The following is a 15,381-nucleotide window of genomic DNA, read 5'->3' as shown; positions in this document are numbered from 1 at the left end:
TTATATTGTCAAAGATGTTTTAATGGATATTTCTGATAATCTTTATTGATGTTTCTAGTAGTATATATACATGAATACAGAGATTTCCTAGATCCACTTATCTAGGAAAAGATAATACACTTACTAAGATTACAAAATACTTGCTAATATATCTATATCCTACAAGATACTTGCTATACTAATACTAAACATAGTAACAAATTGTTACTCTAACACCCCCCCCCCCCCCTCAAGTTGGTGCGTGGATATTGCATATACCTAACTTGAAAAGAGTTGAGCGTGCCCCGCGCTTGGATATGCGTGGACAAAGGCGCGCCCCACGCTTTTGTCTTGACGAACCTCCAGAGAGTTGAGCGCGCCCCGCACTTGGATATACCTGGACAAAGGCACGCCCCGCGCTCTTGTCTTGACGAACCTCCAAAGAGTTAAGCGTGCCCCGCGCTTGGATATGCTTGGACAAAGCTGCCCCCGGGGCGCCCTACCTTATTTCAGCACCCCTCAAGTTGGTGCGTGGATATCGCACATACCCAACTTGACAAGAGAATCATTAAACACCTTGCTAGCCACTGCTTTAGTAAGGACATCTGCTAGTTGGTCTTCAGACTTTACAAATGGAAAAGTAATAATTCCAGCTTCAAGTTTCTCTTTGATAAAATGTCTATCAATCTCCACATGCTTCGTCCGATCATGTTGAACAGGATTATGAGCTATCTCTATAGCTGACGTATTGTCACAATATAGATTTATTTCCACTTTTGGTTTAAAACCCAAGTCCTACAAAAAATTTCTCAACCACAGCAACTCACATACCCTATATGTCATACCTCTATATTCAGCTTCAGCACTTGATCTTGATACTACTAGCTGTTTTTTACTCCTCCAAGTCACAAGGTTTCCACCTACAAAAGTGAAGTATCTTGAGGTAGACCTTCTGTTGTCGGCTGAACCTACCCAATCTGCATCAGTGTAGCATTCTACTTTTAGGTGATTATGTTTCTAGAACAATAAGCCTTTACCCGAAGCAGATTTCAAATATCTCAATATGCGCTCTACAGCATCTATATGAGGTTTACGTGGGTCATGCATGAATTGACTCACGACACTAATTGCATACGCAATATATGGCCTGGTATACGATAAATTAGATCAGTTTCCTTACAAACTTCTGATATCTCCTCTTATCGGTTGGAGTTGCATTCAAACACAGAAACAGTTTGTGGTTCTGCTCAATGGGAGTATCAACTGGCTTACATCCGAGCATTCCCATCTCAGATAATAAATCAAGAATGTATTTCTGCTAGCATAAGAAAATACTACTCTTTGATCGGGCTACCTCAATCCCAAGGAAATATTTAAGGTCTCCAACCTGTTTCATTTCAAATTCAGAAGCTAGATACTGTTGTAAGCTAGAAATCTCCTCATGATCATCACCTGTCACCACCATATCATCAACATAGATAATCAAAGCAGTGGTTTTATCTCTTCTGTGTTTTAAAAACAAAGTGTGATCTGAGTTGCTTTGTTTGTAACTGAACTTCTTCATAAACTTGGTGAACCTGCCAAACCAAGCTCTTGGGGACTGTTTTAACCCATATAATGCCTTCTTTAGTTTACAGACCATTGTTGTATCTGAGTATTCTGGTATTCTTAGGGGAGGATCCATATATACTTCTTCAATAAGATCTCCATGCAAGAAAGCATTTTTTACATCAAACTGAAGAAGAGGCCAATCTTTATTAGCTGCTAATGACAAAAGTACTCTCACAGTATTGAGTTTAGCAACCGGTGCGAAAGTTTCTTGATAATCTACACCATAAGATTGTGTATACTCTTTCGCAATCAGTCGAGCTTTGTATCTCTCAATAGCCCCATCTGCTTTGAGCTTGACTGTAAATACCCATCTGCACCCCACTGTCTTTTTTCCCTTTGGTAACATTACAAGTTCCCAAGTAGTATTCTTTTTCAGTGCTGCCATTTCTTCTGCCATAGCTTTGGTTCATCTAGAATCTGCTAAAGCTTCCTGCACTTTACTAGGAATAGAGATAGATGATAACTGGAATATATAAGATGCATATGACTTGGACAACTTGTGAGATGACACATGGTTGCTTATGGGATATTTCACTCTAACTTTAGGATCAGGTTCATATTTAATTGGTGGTTGGCCACGGTTAGATCGAGGTGGAAGATGATATTGAACTAGTTCAGAATTAAGACTGGGTAGATTAACATCAAGAATATTAGAATCAACAATAATAGAGTCAAGCGATACCTCTAATGGATATTCTGGAGAAGATTGGATTAGTGGATCCGTTGTAGGAGGTAATGTACTATCATGGATTTGATCTTCACATCCTTCATTTGAATACTCAGTGGAGGTTGCATCGACGACTTCTTCTATTGAGTTTGTATCACTAGATGATTGTGGTCCCGATAAATCAAAGACCATTATATCATCATGATTCTGCATTTCATATCTATTCTCTCCCTGAAGGGAAGAATCAGTGATCTCTGTATAAAAAAGGTCGTGTTCATGAAAACTGACATCCATTGAGACAAATTTTTTTTAGACGATGGATGATAACACTTATAACCCTTTTGAGTTGAGCCATACCCAGCAAAGACACACTTCAATGCACATGGATCAAGTTTGGTACGTTGTTGTGTATGTAAGTGAACATACACCACACACCCGAAGATATAGGGTGCTAAATGAACAATGGGCGGAAGCGTACAGTGATCAGAAAGCACATCTAAGGGTCTCCGAAATTGGACAACACTAGAGGGTGTACGATTCATTAAGTAAACAGCAGAGTTCAAAGCCTCACCCCATAAGTGAGATGAGACATGACCACCAATTAATAAAGACCGAGTAATTTCTAAAAGATGTCTATTTTTTCGTTCTGCAACCCCATTTTGCTGAGGGGAATAAGAGCAAGAGGTTTGATGTAGAATACCAACCGAATATAGAAAGCCAGTCAATTCCTTTTTGAAATACTCACCCCCATTATCAGAGCGAACAACCTTTACAGAGATGTTAAACTGTGTGAGCACCATCTGATGGAAAAGGGGAAAAACTGTACAGACATCACTTTTATGTTTTAAAAGATATACCCAGGTCATCCGAGTGCAGTCATCGACAAAAGTAATAAACCATTTCATCCCGTTATGTGTAGGACGTGGGGCAGGACCCCAAACATCTGAATGAACTAAAGAAAAAGGAGCAATAGATTTATTATCACTTGAAGGGAAAACAGTACGATGCCTTTTCGCCATTACACAGGTTTCACAAGCAAAATCAGAAAGACTACAACCATTAAATAAAGAGGAAAATAATCTCCTAAGATAACCAAATGAGGGATGTCCTAGTCGTCTATGCCAAAGCCAAATCTCGTTTTTATTTTTATTAACCTTATCATCACTCATAACATAAGCTTGTACTCCTTGATTGGACCGTTGAAAACCATCCTCCAGATAGTACAATCCTCCACTTTGTTTACCATTTCCAATCCTCTCCTTGCTATGGGTGTTATGAAAAATACAGTGAGTGGAAAAGAATATGGCAACACAATTATTAGATTTGGTTAATTGGCTAACAGAGAGAATGTTACAATTTAGTGACGGAACAAATAAAATATCCTAGATAGATAAAGAAAGGGACAAAAGTATAATGCCAATACCAACAACTGGAGATGACACACCATTAGCATTTGTAATGACTGATTTGGGACAACTATAGGGTGAAATAGCTAAATTTATATCGATCGCAAGTCATATGATCAGTGACACCCGTGTCAATTATCTAATCACTATTTCCAGTAAAAGCAATAAGAGCAGAGTTAGATATACCCGGGCAACAAAACCGTAGCAAATGACTAAGTGACTCTTGAACTTGAACCCTACGCCTTAGAGTTAGAAGACATGGGAGACACCTTACCCTTTGGATGTTAACTGATAACCATGTAGCTTAAAGCAGGTGTCAACTACATGGTTATCACCATTACAATGGGTACACTTACGAACTCCTTTCTTTGAATTAGGACGAGCAAATGATTTTCGAGCTGCCATAGCAGTCCCTTCATTAGATGTCCCACCAAGCATGGCATCCTAACGATTCACCTCAGCATAAACCATGACATAAACGGACTGTATGTCTGGAAGTGGCTTAATAGCAAGAACACGACCACGAACCCCATCCAAATGAGAATCAAGACCGGCCAAGGAAACATACACACGCTGAGAATTAACCTTTATGGTATATTTCTTAATGTCATTGGAACACTTCATAGTGCAATCTTCAATAGCATCAAATTCCTGCCATATTATTTTCAGTTTTCCAAAATAAGGAAGAATAGAACCTCTATTTTGGTGGACAGAAATTCCCTCACAATATAGCTGATAACCCTTCGATGTATCTTGGCTAACAAAGTAAGTTTGTTTTGCAGTATCCCAGATTTCCTTGGCCGTAGATAAGCGAAGGAAAATTGACCTGATGTCCTTGATCATTGCATCAAGAAGCCAAGACTTGACCAGATAGTTCTCGTCCTCCCAAGTTTCATATTCTCCAGAATTTATGTTTGTTGGAGCAGCCTTAGTACCAGAGATAAAGCCCCAGAGCCTTTTCCACAGTCTTTAATGGGGACACTCTTAGGGGGGACTTGTTGTGAAATAACTTAACCTACTCTAGTGATCCAGTGCCCTCTTTTTTCCTAGAATAGAAAAAAACATTAGGTAGGGTTTTCTTATCCGTTTCTAGCTTCTTGTTTCTTTCCTTTTCGGTAAAATCCTCCATCACTTGTGGTGTGAGTTTAGAAAAGGAAACAAACAAGCATGGATCTTTATGCTTTTGAGAATCCATCCTTTTTCTTACGGTGAGGCAGTCCCAAAGAAGGTTCATGAATCTCCGTGATATAGTGAAAGATGGGACCGGGTTTCTAAAGCTTCATTTGCGACAAAGTTAGAGGTGCTCAACCCCAACTGACTAAACGTGAATGATCTTCCAAATCCCGAGAGATGAAAGGTAGCACTCCTTCTATTAGACTGCCACAAAAAGCAGTTGAAAGAGGACTGTTTTACTGTAAATGCTGCTTGATAGGGAGGTTAGAGTTCCAGAAGATAAAGCTAGAGGAAGTTAAAAGAATAGCTCAGGAGAAATGGCAACCGCAAGGGGATTGGAAAATCATTCCATTAGGCAAGGGGTTTTTCATGATATGCCTAACTTGTGAAGAAGACTTGAGAAAGATTTGGGGTGGAGGCCCCTGGAAGTTTGGAGACCAAATTCTACGACTTTCGAAATGGACGCCTGATTTTGATCCAGCAGTACACCAAACTTCCACATCAGCAGTTTGGGTGAAATTTCCAAAGCTTGGACAACAATACTGGGACTATGAAATTCTTATGTCCATAGCAAGAGGGCTTGGAAACCTAGTAGGTGTTGATAAGCACACTTTAAACCGAGACTTCAGTTTCTTTGTGTTAGTTTTGGTTGAAATAGATCTTGCCAAGCCTATCCCTGGAAAAATCTTAGTGGAGGAGGGGGAAGGAAAATCTTTTCTCCAAGAGGTGGAGGTGGATAAATTGTCGAAATTCTGCCCTCACTGCAAAGTAGTAGGACATATCATGGCTGAATGTACGGTGATGAGAAGGATAAGGGATGGAGAAACAACAATCAGGAGCACTGCATCCAAGCCAAATGAGCAATTGCCTGAGAGTACTAAAGGCAAGGAAGCACCAGTGCTTGATCAACCGGCATGGCAGAGGAAAAAATATAAAAGAAATAGAAGGAAGAAGATTAATAATGCCCAAGTCTTGAACGCAGGAGTGAGCGGCACGAAGGACGCTCTTGAGAATTTGATAGAGGCTTACGTAACAGAACTAAGGGATATCTTTCAGGACTCTATTTCGGAACTGGAAGAGACCACTCAGACCACAGCTGATATCGAGGTAGGGGAAACAGTGGATGCTGTAAATAGTCCAAATCAAACTACTGGAACTCTTGGCTCAGCGGAGAATGCAAGGACATTAATAGGGGCCGTTAATACTGGTGATCAAGTTATTGTATTAGACAGAATAGAAGACCAAGTAGGTGGCACTCTTCATGAAAGAGAGCACACTGGCTATGAGATAAGCTCATATGATGATTCCCACCGTTTACAAATGGTAGTTGCAGATGAGAACGACCCCATAGCATCATTCAAGTCACCCATAAATACTCTCAGAGCTCTAAATGAAGCGAACTCGCTATTGGCATCGACCTGTTGGGCAGACATGGATGAGGAGGCAGAAGAGTCCGAGAGAGCTGAGAAAAAAGGACCATGGAGGACACAAAGGAAGAAGGCAACAAAGTCCAAGTGGATGGAGCAAGATCTCTCACCTCCATCTACAAGGGCCAGGCTCGCCTCCATAACTCAACAATGAATATAAGCTATTGGAACGTCAGGGGAGTGAAACAAGAAAAATTAATCACTTACCTGAAGGACGTCATAGCTAGTCATAAACCAGACATTCTATGTTTGGCTGAACCTCTCATTTCTCCGCCTTCTAGGATGCCTGATTTTCTTTGCAGGTTGGGGTTCAATGAGGACTTTGTACACAATAATATTCCCAATAGGATAGGGAATATCTGGGTTTTTTGGAGGAAGGGAATTGTAATAAATCTTTTTGATATGTCACATCAGCAAATTACTATTAAAACTGGTGATCTTCTTATATCACTGGTTCATGCCAGATCACCTTATGTGCAAAGAAGAGCACTATGGGAAGAGTTGTCGCAGCTAGGTTTGAATGCGGAAGCTTGGGCAGTGGCAGGGGACTTTAATGTTGTTACTTCGAATGTAGAAAGGAAAGGGGGGAGGCTTCCTTGTCAAACAGCAGTAAATGAGTTTGTTGAGTTTATAAATGGGAATGCTCTCATGGATACTACAAGTCTCGGCTTCCAGTTTTCATGGTCAAACAAAAGACACGGAGATAGAAGAATGGTACAGAAAATTGATTACATTTTGGTTAATCAGAAATGGATAGATGCAGCCACAGGATGGCGAAGCAAAATCCTACAACGGAGATTTTTGACCACTCCCCTATTGTAGGATGGTTCACCACTATTCCGAAGCCTCACAATATTCCTTTCAGGTTCAAGAAGCATTGGATAAAGCACGAGAGCCTCAAAGAGGTTGTGAAACAGAGCTGGGAAGAATGCCTCGAGGACGTGCCCATCAGAAAAGTTATGAAAAAACTCAAAAGGTTGAAGGAAGCTCTAAAAACATGGAGCAGGGAAACTTTCGGGGATTTGAGCAAAAAGAAAAAGAGTGCGACAGAGGATCTGGAATGGATAATGAAGGAGCAAGAGGAGGATCCTTTTAATGTTCAGCTTCAAGCAATGGAACGGAATAAAGAAGAGGAACTAAATGGCATTTTGGACACAGAAGCGGCACAATGGCGGCAGAAAGCTAGAGTTAGTGAGGCTTTTGAAGGGGACAGGAACACAACTTATTTCCATGCTCTTCACAAGCTGCAAATGAATAAAGCCTTGATCCTGGAGATTCAGAAAAGTGATGGAACCATTCTTAAGCAGCAGCAAGACATTAAACAGCACATTGTCTCAGTGTTTGAAGCCAAGTACAAGCCGCAAACAGTCAGACCCAATGTTGGACTGATGGAGCTCATACCGAAGCTTGTGACTGATGACGATAATGCAACTATCTTAGCAATTCCTAACTTCACAGAGATAAGGCATGCAGTGTTTAACATGGACGCTAATAGCTCACCAGGTCCGGATGGATTTCAAGGAACTTTTTACCAAACTTTTTGGGATATAGTGGGACTGGATGTCAGCAAAGCCATTATCTCTTTCTTCAAAGACAACAAGCTTCCGCAGGGTATGAACTCAAATTTTCTGGTGCTCCTACCAAAGGTAACAAATGCCAAATCTGTAAATCATTATAGACCGGTATGCCTTAGTAATTTCCTTTTTAAAATTATTATAAAAATCTTGTCTATAAGGGTTAAACTAATGGCAAACAAGTTGATTAGTAGTGAACAGCTCGGTTTTATCAAAGGCCGGAATAGCTCCACGGGCATCTATTTAGCGTCAGAAATGATGAATGAGCTTGATCATAAAAGAAGGGGTGGTAACATTGGGCTGAAGTTGGACATAGCGTAGGTGTTTGATACTTTGAGCTAGGAGTTCCTTGCTGAGGTTATGAAGAGATTTGGCTTCTCCAAAAGGTGGTGTGATTGGATTGAGACTATTCTTAGCAGTGCAAAGCTTTTGGTTATGATAAATGGAGGACCATGTGGGTTCTTTGTGGCTGGAAGAGGATTGAGGCAGGGAGACCCTCTGTCCACATTCCTTTTCGACTTGGCGGAAGATGTTCTAAGCAGGAGAATTAATCACCGTTTTCAGGCTGGCCTTGTGAAGCAGATGGTGACCATCGGAGATACTCCGGGGCCTACTCATCTTCTATTTGCAGATGATCTCTTTATGTTTGCAAATGGTGACATCCGAGGGCTTAGACAACTGAAGTTGGCCCTTTCAGAGTACCAACAAGTAGCTGGACAATTTTTTAACACCGCAAAAAGCAAAATTTTCCTGGGGAACATGACAGGTGTTAAGAAAAGGAAAGTAGAGGAGCTTTTGGATATTAAAGAAGGGGAGCTTCCGAAACAATATCTTGGAGTTCCACTTTTTAAAGGCAGAGTTACAAGTAGATATATCCAACCACTTGTCGACAGAATCAAAAGGAAAGCTTCTGGGTGGGCAGGCAGGTTGTTATCTTTTCAAGGGCGAGTGGTCATGGCACAGGCTATCCTATCAAGTATACCGATACACAATATGTCGATGTATAAATGGCCCAAGAAAAGCATCAAGGAAAGAGAAGCGGCCATAAGAAATTTTATATGGTCAGGGGATCCCACTAAGAGATGAATGATCACTCTTCAATGGGAAAGTGTTTGTAAACCCAAGGATGAAGGTGGGCTTGGAATACGAAGGTTGGAGGAACTGAACAAAGCTCTCCTCATCAAGTTAGCATGGTGCTTCTTAAATAAACAAAATGATTGGAGTATCTTCATGAATAGGAAATTCACAAAAAAGGATGGAAGCTTCCTCACTTACCACAAGCCCTCATCGGTTTGGCCAGGCCTTAGAGGTGCTTTGCATGATGTAAAACCTTTCACCGGATGGATCATAGGAAAAGGCGACAAGGTGGATCTATGGAGAGATAATTGGGCAGGGCAATCGGTTATAAAGCTGCTCCCCGAGAGGAACTGGGCTGGTTTCAAGGCAAAGGTAGCAGATGTTATAGAAGACAAGAAATGGAAGTTCCCGGAGGTAGTAGCTGAAGTGTTCAATCGTCTGGGAATAGACTTGTCTTCCATACCACAACCTAGTGGGGAAAAGGATATTCGAATCTGGAAAACAGAAACTGATGGAACATTCTCGGTTTAGTCCGCGTTTGAAGCTATTCGACAAAAGAAGAACAAGATCTCTTGGCATTGGAAGCTTTGGGCAATGCATTTACACCCTAGAATGGCTTGTATCGCGTGGAAGGTTTTGCACAAGGCGGTACCAACAGATGACAGGGTGAAGCAGGTAGGGGTATCTCTTGCCTCACGATGCCACTTCTGCCATCAAGAGGAGGAAAACGCACAGCACATGTTATGGGATTGCAGCAAGGTTCGAGATATTTGGGCATGGGCACCAGCAGCCTTGTTCGAACTAAATATTCTGGATCATAACTTTAAAGCTTTACAGCGAATTGCAAAAGGTAGAAGTTCTATTATTCAAGACTTGTGGAACGCTGCCATAGTCCATATTATGGTGCAGGTATGGAAAACTTGGAACCGCGAACACTTTGATGACATTCCTATCCGCTTGAGTTACATTGCGAGAGAAGTTCTGAAAGGGATCAAGATTTTAGGCTGGCTATCACAAGGCAAAAAACGCAATGACATGAAAGAATTTCGCATTCTTGATAGGCTTGATGTACATGTGAAAAGTGCACCAGCGCAGTTGATCCAAGAAGTGCACTGGGTCGCTCCAGTGGGCAATGTCATCAAATGCAATACCGATGGATCAGCCCAAGGAGTTCCTAGCAATGGCGGAGTTGGTATGGTATGCCGGAATAAGGATTTAGCTGTGGTTAGGGTTCTGGCTGTGGGTCTGGGTCGGGTAGATAGTTATCATGCCGAATGCACAGCCATAGTCATGGCAGCCGAGAAAGCGGTGGAGATGAATTGGGGCTACATATGGATTGAAGCCGACTCAAAAGCTGCTGTGAAGGCCTTCAATAGCGATGCAATTCCATGGCGGTTTAGAGCGAGATGGAAGCGAGCAATTGCACTATTACAACACTGGAAGCTCTCACATGTTTGGAGAGAAGGCAACTTCAGCGCAGATGCAGCAGCAAGGAAGGGATCCACCTTATTGCCTGACACTTCAATATGGTGCACTAGAAGACCAGACTTTGTCTCTAAGATAGAAAGTCCTTTTAGGACCTATTATCGATTTGGATGATAAAGCATGTAACTTGTATTTTCTTTGACAACTCCTTTCATTAATAAATTTCCTTACTTGCGTGCAAAAAAAAGAGATAAAGCCCCAACGTTTTCTGCCCCTGATCTTGTTCTGCACATTCAATGACCACTCGATGTAATTAGTACCATCAACTCGTTCTGAAGTAATTAGTGAGGACATCTCTTTCATATAAAAATTAGACATTACCGTGGAATCGTTATTAGAATGCACAACAACGGAATCATTATTGGTAGTTAAGTCTGTCATTATGATATATAACACAAATAATGAACTAGATAAAAAAAGACAAGAACAATAAGTAGGAGAGGGTAATAAATAGTATAAGAAACCAAACACCAAAAAAAGCTCTGATTCCTATAGTAATGGGGTAGTGGAAAGGAAATCGGAGTTGGGTCTTGATACCATGTCAAAGATGTTTTAATGGATATTTCTGATAATATTTATTGATGTTTCTAGTAGTATGTATACATGAATATAGAGATCTCCTAGATCCACTTATCTAGGAAAAGATAATACACTTACTAAGATTACAAAATACTTGCTAATATATCTATATCCTACAAGATAATTGCTAATACTAAACATAGTAACAAATTGTTACTCTAATATATATAATGATAATTTTTTCGCTCATTATTTATATTGGAACTTTTAAAATGAAACTTTCCCTTGCAAAGTTGTGGGCAGTGGAAAGCCATGGATATTTTTTATGTATAATTTTTTATTCACCACTGGGTATACTAGGTTCTAAATGTTCAATCGCCATTGTGCATTGAATGTTCTGTTCTATCTGTTTATTCTCTCATATATATTTGTTTTATATTGTGGGTCATGCCTCAGTCATGAGTTTGATCTTCTGAACCCTTGTTACTTGTTATTTCCAATATGTCTCCGATTTCTTCTCCCGCAATCATTCCTTCCAGTTTCATATGTACTTTGGTTGTGGTAGTGCAAACATGCAACAATCGCCGATCGTTATTAACGTTTTCTACTCTTCGTTGTTATGTGTTAATAGATTTTGCCAGTTTTCTACTTTTAAAATGCCACATTCACTACACCAGATTGGTTAATAAAAGACAGGTTAAAAGACGCGAACATTAGCGCCGAATCTTTGGACCCGTAACCAGCGCCGTTTATATTAAAAAAAGTCTCTCGCTTATTTTTTTTGTTTGAAATACTTAAAAAAGAAAAGCCCAATATAAACAGCCCAAAACGAAATAAAAACCACCGACTCTTTTTTCTTTTTTCATTTCATTTCTTTTTTTCATTTATCAGAAAGGTGATTTACTCAAAGGTGATTTACGAAAAAAGATTAAGGCGATTCCACTCTCTTTCGTTGTCAAAGGTGTTTTACTCAATAAGGTGATTTTTCATTCTCCTCAAATCTAATTAGAAACCCTAGTTTTATCATTATATTTTCTGTTCTCCTCAAATCGAATTGTTAAATTCATTGATTTTGTTGATTTGAATAATTTTGATTTAGTTATCTTATTTACCTGAATTTTAACATTGATTTGAGAAATATTTTTGAATGAGTGATGCTTTTGTAAATATTTTAGGTATTTTTGAATAATCAATGCCAATGCCAATGACATGGTCGAGGGGCCCATTGAAGGGTCTCAGATGAGAATTCTTAAAGCATCCATGACAATGACGACATGTTTACTACTAGTGCCCATTGAATTGGGTGATTCCCTTAGTACCATATTCTTGGCGAGTCCTCTTGCCAAAATAGTGAAGTGACTTTGTTTTTGCTCTACTACTTTCTTTTGCTTCCTTCTTCTTACGTCTTTATGCCATAGAAGTGAAGTGCTCTTGTTGGTATTGGACTGTGTTGTGGAAATTTTGTAGGAGAACTGATAGTAATATTATTAGTTGGATGAGTTAAGCCCAAGAGTATCCACTTGCCAAGAACCCAGTGATAACTTTTCTTCCAAGTTTTTTTCAACACAACAACATAGTTGTTGCTTAATGTTTACAAAGAGTGCATATATAGAAGAGATAGAACAGAGAAAGGGAATTGTTTGAGGGCCTTGCACAGCTTAAATAGGCATGATCCGTCAACTAAAAGCCGAGGTTTGTCATTTGGGACACTTACAAACTCATATTTTTGAAGATATGGCAAGGCTTACTTAGTTACTTATGCAAAATGACAAATGAGGGACTATCTACTGGGGAAGTCGGGAATACACAGTTTTCCATACATATTAGTAGTCTTTGTTTGTCTCACTGTTTTGACATTTGTTAGTGTTTTTTTGAGTTTGAAGGCTGCTATTGATAAACTTGATTTGATTATAGCTTTCTGCTTATGGCCACCTTTTTGTATTTAATACCCAACAACTATGATTGTTGATATCGTTGTTGTCCTTTGATATTATTTGTTTATAATTGCATTTATTATGTCCACTTATCTATTAATTTGAGAGTGTCTGGTCTGTTTCATCTTTTGTATCCTCACTACAACACATCTTTTATGTCCTCAATAGGCACGCAGGAATAAATCTCACAAACCAAAGCCATTTCTGTGTGAAAGGAATGGCTTTATTACTACCACACAAAGATTGGATGTCAGCACCATTGAATAGCAATGAATACTTGGATGGACTTGAATCTTTTTTAAAGTTCATGACCGATAGATTAGGAAAAGGAACTTGGTGCTCTTGTCCATGTGTGAGGTGTCGTAATGTGAGTGGAAGGGTTGATCCGAAAATAGTGGCTGACCATTTAATTCGTATTGGAATAGACCCATCCTATACGACATGGTATTTTCATGGGGAATCATTTGAAGAAGATGCAATCAATGTTGAGACTGTTGGTCCTTCCTCCCATAGCCAATATGAAGATGGCTATTCTCGAGACATTGATTTAGTTAGTGAAGAGTTAGGATATGTTCATCTTGATGGTTTGTATGAGTCCATGGATGGGAGTACTTCAGATGAAGATCAAAATGTAGATGAGATGAGCTTGGACGATGATTCAAATTCTCATAATGAGTACCACTGTCATCAAAATCCAAATGATATAGGGAAGGAAACGAAGTTTAACAATTTATGGGAAGATGTGAAGAGACCTATTTATTCATCTTGTAGGAACAATCAAACGAAGTTATCTGTAATAGTTGAGCTGGTTAACCTTAAGACGAAACATCAGCTGTCAGACAACTGTTTCACCGATCTATTGAACACTCTAAGAGGAATTCTCCCTGAAGATAATACCTTACCAGTCAGTATATACGAAGCCAAAGAATGGATCAAGTCCTTAGGTATGGAGTACGAGACGATAGATGCTTGTCCAAATGACTGCATATTATATTGGAAAGATGATGAAAGTCTACAATGTTGTCCAAGATGTGGTGTAAGTAGATGGAAGAATGAAAAAGGTGATGATCTCTTAGAGAAGAAAAAACTCGTACCAGCGAAAGTATTGAGATACTTCCCTTTGATACCGAGGTTGCAAAGATTGTATAGGTAACCCTCTTGTTTAAATACTTATAACACATTTCCATTTGGTTTTAACACATAGCCAATTAAGATATTTATGTTTTCGTAGTGTTCCTTGGATTGCGGAGCAAATGACATGGCATTCGAGGGCGGTTGTCGATGAAAATAGAATGCGTCATCCAGTCGACTCTCTTAATTGGAGTACAATTGATGCTAAGTATCCGGAGTTTTCTTTTGAGCCTCGAAATGTCCGTCTAGGACTTGCAACGGATGGGTTTAATCCTTTTTCTCATCAGAGCAATTCGTATACTTGTTGGCCTGTTATGGTTGTTCCCTATAACTTACCTCCATCTCTTTGCATGAATAAGCAATTTGTTATGATGTCTATGTTGATACCCGGGAAGAGTAGTCCAGGGAAAAACATTGATGTTTACTTGCAGCCTTTGATTGCAGAGTTGAAAGAGTTGTGGTCCACGGGCACTCCATGTTATGATTCTTATACTCAGTCTACTTTTACCATGAAAGCAGTTTTATTATGGGCTATTCATGACTTTCCTGCGTATGGCATGCTTTCTGGTTGTTGAATTGGTGGAACTTGTGGTTGTCCTGTTTGTGCTGAAAATACGTGTTCAATTAGATTGAAACATGGGTCTAAGACTGCATATATGGGTCACAGAAGATTTCTTCCTGAAGATCATCCTTTTAGGCATCAAAAGAAACCGTTTGATGGAAAGGAAGAACTTGAGACTGCTCCATCCCGATTGACCGGTACTCAGGTGTTGAGCATAGTAGAAGGGTTTGAAACGGTGTATGGAAAGGGGGCACCAGATAATGGTCCTAGTGCGTGGACCAAATACTTAATTCTAACTAAGTTGCCATATTGTGAGGCAAGTAATGTTTTAACAATATTTTGAATATGATTTATCATGTGTCATTGTCATTTGAATGTTTGTATAATGCACAGGACTTGTGTGTCTTTCACAATTTGGATGTGATGCATGTAGAAAAGAATGTCGCGGAGAATCTCATTGCAACTATTATGGAATTGGACAAGAGTAAAGATGGGTTGAAAGCACGCCTAGATTTGAAAGAGATGAAAATTAAGCAACACTTGTGGCCCATAGAATCGGGAGATAAGTTACTATTACCAAAAGGTCGAGTTTGCTCTATCCCGGGTTGAGAAAAAACTCTTCTTAGAGACTTTGTCCACTTTGAAGGTACCTATTGGATATAGCTCTAATTGGAAGCGACATGCAAGCAGGGTAGATTTTGAATTGAAAGGACTGAAGTCACATGATTATCATATTTTGATGCAACAATTATTACCATTACTGCTAATGCATGCTTTTAAAAAACACAAGCCATTGCATGTAGCTATTGGGCAATTGTCAACATTCTTTAAAATCC

The 15,381-nt window shown here is 39.6% G+C and overlaps 1 protein-coding gene across 1 annotated transcript; it reads left to right on the top strand.

Moving 5' to 3' along the window:
• The first annotated feature begins 9,526 nt into the window (after nt 1-9,526).
• LOC147492326 (uncharacterized) lies at nt 9,527-10,513 on the top strand. Its single transcript, XM_086567470.1, has one exon. The coding sequence runs from the start codon at nt 9,527-9,529 to the stop codon at nt 10,511-10,513; it is 987 nt and encodes a 328-aa protein (XP_086423596.1).
• The last annotated feature ends 4,868 nt before the right edge of the window (nt 10,514-15,381 follow it).

Source organism: Coptis chinensis, chromosome 6 (genome assembly GCF_015680905.1).
Source record: "Coptis chinensis isolate HL-2020 chromosome 6, ASM1568090v1, whole genome shotgun sequence".
NCBI classification, from domain to species: domain Eukaryota; kingdom Viridiplantae; phylum Streptophyta; class Magnoliopsida; order Ranunculales; family Ranunculaceae; genus Coptis; species Coptis chinensis.
Note: the sequence above shows the minus strand (reverse complement) of the source record. Positions and strands in the feature narration are given on the sequence as shown.

Coding starts and splice junctions, on each gene's coding strand:
- LOC147492326 (XM_086567470.1), top strand. CDS start 9,527: ATGGCTTGTATCGCGTGGAAGGTTTTGCACAAGGCGGTACCAACAGAT.